Genomic DNA, 4,834 nt, shown 5'->3' on the forward strand with positions numbered 1-4,834 from the left:
CCTCCTCTCTCCTCTCTCCTCTCTCCTCTCTCCTCCTCTCCTCTCTCTTTCCTCGTCTTCCCTCCTCCTCCTACCTCCTCCTCCTCCTCCTCCTCCTCCTCCTCCTCCTCTCCCTCCTCCTCCTCCTCTCCCTCCTCCTCCTCCTCTCCTTCCTCCTCCTCTCCCTCCATCATCGCCTAATGTCTTCCTTCCTGGCAGGCACATCGTTCCTGACTTGTCTCTCAGCACAGCGCGAGTGCTCGACCTTCAGCAGCTCAGCATCGCATGCGGCATCGGACGCACGAGCCGTCCTCCCTCTCTCCGACTTGTGTACGAGAGGTGCTTGACCCCTCTCCTACTTCCGTTTTCTCTCTCCTCCTGCTCCTGCTCCTGCTCCTGCTCCTGCTCCTGCTCCTGCCCATTTCCTTCTTGGTGCTTCTCAGCAAGCTCCTCCATCCTACTCACCAGTCTCTCCTTCCCGAAATTCTTTCAGTCTCCCCTCCCTTCCCTTCCTCCCCTCAGTCCCTTCCCTTCCTCATATCTGCACGCCTCTCTTCCGCGCCATTGAGAGCTCGCAGGCTCTTCCAAGGACGCACCATCGACAAGGCCCAGCAGTGCTCCGACTGGTCCGCGAGGCCCCTGCAGGAGGAGCAGGTGAGGTACGCGGCAGCCGACGCTCTTGTCCTCCTCCACATCCACCGGCACATCCGAGTCAGCGCGGCCGCGCGGCCTGCACTGTCAGCAGTTGAACTGTCGGAGACCGTAGGCTCTGGCAGTCACCCTCTGGTAGAATAAAAGTACGGCCCCCGTATACTTCCGAAGTTCGCCGTCCGGGAAACGTGGCCGGGCCGCGGGCCCCGCCGGGTCGGACCCGGGCCCGGGCTGCCTCGGCGATCGGAGGCCGAGACTGAGCCTGACTCGCGGCCGAACGGTACCTTTGATCGGACTCCGAGCGGCTGTGATGCGGCGCGGCACTGACGGCCGGGGCGAGCGGCGCACTGAGTGACTGAGTGTCGGACTCGGACTCAGACCGGCCCGGGGTTTACTAACGGTTAACCCGGCCGCTTTAAAACGGCGGGATGTAATGGTCGGCCATCATTCTGGTCAACAGTTTTGACTGAACTTTTGACCCCTGCGAACCAGTTAAATCTCAGAGGCTCCAAAAATATTCAGTTTGCTTTCAGATTTTGAATTGTGATAGGAAAAATTCAAAAATTCAGATCCAGAAACTCCAAGGAATATGAAGAGGGCAACCCAATCTTTTTTTGAGCCAAAAAGTGCATCTAATGTCTTTTTTAAAAAAAACTTGGTACAAAATGCTAAAACATGTTTTATAAAGTGTACCATATCCTCAGATTGCTCGTACTGCCGTATTGACGGGTGATTGATCTGACGGGGGTCACAATCCCATGGGGTAGTTGGCAGTCAGAGTCGGGGTGGGGGTGGGAAAGATCGATGGAACCCCCATGAGGATCATAGGGGTGATTGTGTATCTTTGAGGGGGTGGTATGTACCACAGTTGTATTTGAAGGAATCAGACGGGGTGGTAGGGTGATGTCACGGTCCGGACAAGGGATATGGAGGAGGAAGGGTGGGGTTATAAGTCGGTAACAGGGGGGTGGGGGTGTCGAAGAGTCCTCAAAATAAATATCTTGGGGTGGGGTGGGGCGAAGTGAAGGGGAAGGGAAAGCAACCCAGCAGTACGGATACGGTCACGCAACGCGAGGAGGTGACAAGGAGGAGAGGGACGGAGAGGAAGAGAGGGAAAGACAAGACAGTCGGTTGTACAGGACAGAGCGGACAGGGGAGAAGAGAGGAGAATACATGGCAGTGAAGCGGCATTGACATCCAAACGTGCAAGCAGGACTTCCGAAATTGTACTCCACTCTACCTCAACTGCAACTGCCATGTCAAACAGTGTCACGTCGTCGAATAGCGATTCATCTCGGCAGGATAGCAGCTACTCGTCCCACAGGAGATCAAGGGGTCCCACCAAAGCTGATCAATACTTCTTCGTAGAGCTTTCGAAGGCCATAGGACCCGCGAAATGCAGAGATGTCTTGGATGTACACGAAGGGTGGGACTGCAGCAATGAGATGGAATCACCCTCGTCTTATCAGTCGTCTGTTCCCCCGCATATCACACTGGAGAACTTGACAGACTCTTCGCTTGCGTTCGGTCCTGAAGACTGCATCTGGCTCAAAATCCTCGACTTCTGCATGCTGATATTCAACTCAATCATGGGCTGGTTTAGATTCCTGGGCAGGCAGCTTGTTTGGAAGCGCGTCTCGAGTGAACCATCCAAGAACGAGGCAGTACAAATGCCGAAGAACCCGCACATCGCGCGTCGGAGGACATCGTCGATCTACGGGCGCCTCCTGCAGAGTATTGGAAGCGAGAACTATGGGCTCTTGTACACCGATGCCGCGCACCTGGTGATGAAGGAGTCATAGCTCATGCTGCTGTTCCCCCTACAAGTCAAGTCGCCATCGGATCCTAGTCCGTGAAGTTCTTGCATGGAATCAGTACATGCTCGTCTCGCCTCTGCGCTGTCGCCTTTCTCAGCTGAAAGGGGATCCCTGAATACCAGATGGCCGGATCGAGATGGCGAGATCGAGTGGGATGTAGGCTGCACGATCTGATACCGTCCTGGCAACCATCGCCGAGTCAGATAGAGTCTGTTGTCTCCATGGTCACGGTGACCAGCTAGTCCAGCTGGGCTGCGACAATCTTGATGCGAAACGAAAGGCACAGGAAAGCATCTGAAACACTTGATGTGCAGTTTCATTGTCCGAAGACTCAGCCGGCGAGCCTCTCCTGGATGCCGCTGGCACGTTCCGAAAGTTCTGGCGGCCGGGATACAACATGATACTTGCTGAGAAGACTCCCACAGCCGCCGCATGTGACGACACCATCGGACTCCGACGTTACCGGGTACGTTCTAAGTCGGGGGACGTTCAACGATCCAATAAAGTTGAACGGTTTGCAGTAAAGGTCATTGTCAGTCACGGTGGCACCAGCCTACGGTCCGACAGTGGGTCGCATGCCAGCCGCCGGCACTGTGACTGACTCTGAGGCCGGGCCGGGCAGCGGCCCGCCGCGGGCCGGGCCACTCAGCCGATAGTACGGGTAGAGCCCTGCGAGATCTTTCAAGGTTGGAACCGTCACCCGAAGTTGAAGCTTGCCGCAAGTTGAATGGCAGGCTAAGGAATACCGTCGTATGATACTCCAAGGGCCCTCACCTGCCAGGCTGGCAAACGTTGTTTGCGGCCGGGCGGCGGGCCGCGCCGGGCCCAACCGGTGACCGCGGCGGCAGTGCCGGTTGACTCACCCAGCCTTCCGAAGTTCAAGTTCGGAACTTCCGGGCCCCAGACCGGGCACTATGTGACAGTGACGGGGACGAGGGGGGCCTCTTAAGGTATAAAGGACAAAGACGCGATGGTGACGAAAGCGCGAGGGTTGCTGCTGCTGCTCGCCATGGCAGGCGCTCAGGGGATGAAGAGGAGCGGGAAGATGATCATGCCGGCATGGACGGGCCTTGCTCCCTCCTCCCTCCTCCTCAAGGGATCCCCCTTCCCCTCCTCCTCGAAGAATCCCACCTCGCTTCGGAGCGTGGCCTGCCCTGTCCCTGCCAGGCAAGGGATGGCGGAGAGTGGAATGCGCATGCAGAGCTCACCAAGCGGCATGGAGGAGGGAGGAAAGTTCAATGCTCAGCGCTTCTACGTCCGACCGGACAAGCTCAAGGACGTGATGACTGCTGCGTTCGCTTCGGTTCTTAGGTGCCAAGTGCTTCTGCTGCATGTGCTGGTTCTGCTCTTTCTTCTATCACAATATGATATCTGCAACCAAGTTTGTCTCCTGTTCCATCATCACTATCACTGTCAGTCACCACCACCACCAACAACAACAACAACAACTCTATCAGCATCTCCATCAACATTTCCACCTCCCTCATCTTCTCGATCTCCATCTCCATAAACATCATCATCATGTTCTCCAACTGGAATCCTCTTCCCATCACATCCTGATCTCCTTCTCCTCCCCTCATTCACCGGCAGGTTCGGCTCAGGAGCCTTTGCGAGCGGCTACAGCATCGGCATCAAGAAGGACGTCCCCTCCTCCTACTCCGTCTTCCGCTTCGGAGGCTTCATGGTATCTGAGGAGAGCGCAACTAGTAGTTTTCCCCGTCCTGCCCTTCCCCTCCAGATCTACGAGTTTGAGTCCTGCCCCTTCTGCCGCAAGGTCAGGGAGGCAGTCGCTATCCTCGACCTCGACGTCGAGTTCCTCCCCTGCCCTAAGGGAGGAGGAGTATACCGGGCGCAGGTGCAGGAGATGGGGGGGAAGCAGCAGTTTCCCTTCCTCGTCGACCCCAACACAGGCACCAAGATGTACGAAAGCGACGACATCGTAGATTATCTCTTCCGTAACTACGGGGATGGACTCGTGCCCTGGACCCTCCGTGGGCCTCTGGTAGCCGCCTCACCTTTCCTTTTCCTCTCCTCCCCTCCCCTCCCCTCCCCTCCCCTCTCCTCTCCTCTCCTCTCCTCTCCTCTCCTCTCCTCTCCCCTCCTGTCCTCTCCTCTCTTTCTCACTTGGCATTTTCTCTGCAGGCGACAGTCACAGCCGGTCTCGGTCTACTTCCCAGCAACATCCTTCGACCGGGTGGCTACAAGGCCGCCAAGAAGGCAGACAAGCCGCTCACGGTGAGTTTCTCCTCCTCCACTTCCTTCTCCTCCTTCTCCTCCTCCTCCACCACCTCCTCCTCCTCCTCCTCCTCCTCCTCCACCACCACCACCTCCTCCTCCTCCTCCTCCTCTTCCTCCTGCTCCTCCCCTCCTCCGTCGCAACCCTCCGT

At 57.0% G+C, this 4,834-nt stretch overlaps 2 protein-coding genes across 2 annotated transcripts; both read left to right on the forward strand.

The window, feature by feature from the left end:
• Window positions 1-1,886: 1,886 nt before the first annotated feature.
• On the forward strand, window positions 1,887-2,432 carry GUITHDRAFT_146675 (hypothetical protein; the record flags this gene model as incomplete). Its single annotated transcript, XM_005822096.1, has 1 exon — window positions 1,887-2,432. One exon carries the CDS (start codon window positions 1,887-1,889, stop codon window positions 2,430-2,432), a length of 546 nt encoding a protein of 181 aa, XP_005822153.1.
• A 1,618-nt stretch (window positions 2,433-4,050) lies between these two features.
• On the forward strand, window positions 4,051-4,428 carry GUITHDRAFT_43846 (hypothetical protein; the record flags this gene model as incomplete). Its single annotated transcript, XM_005822097.1, has 1 exon — window positions 4,051-4,428. A coding segment is annotated over one exon (378 nt), but the record flags the coding sequence as incomplete, so codon positions are not given.
• Between the last annotated feature and the right edge of the window lie 406 nt (window positions 4,429-4,834).

Source organism: Guillardia theta (assembly GCF_000315625.1).
Source record: "Guillardia theta CCMP2712 unplaced genomic scaffold GUITHscaffold_131, whole genome shotgun sequence".
Lineage (NCBI taxonomy): Eukaryota > Cryptophyceae > Pyrenomonadales > Geminigeraceae > Guillardia > Guillardia theta.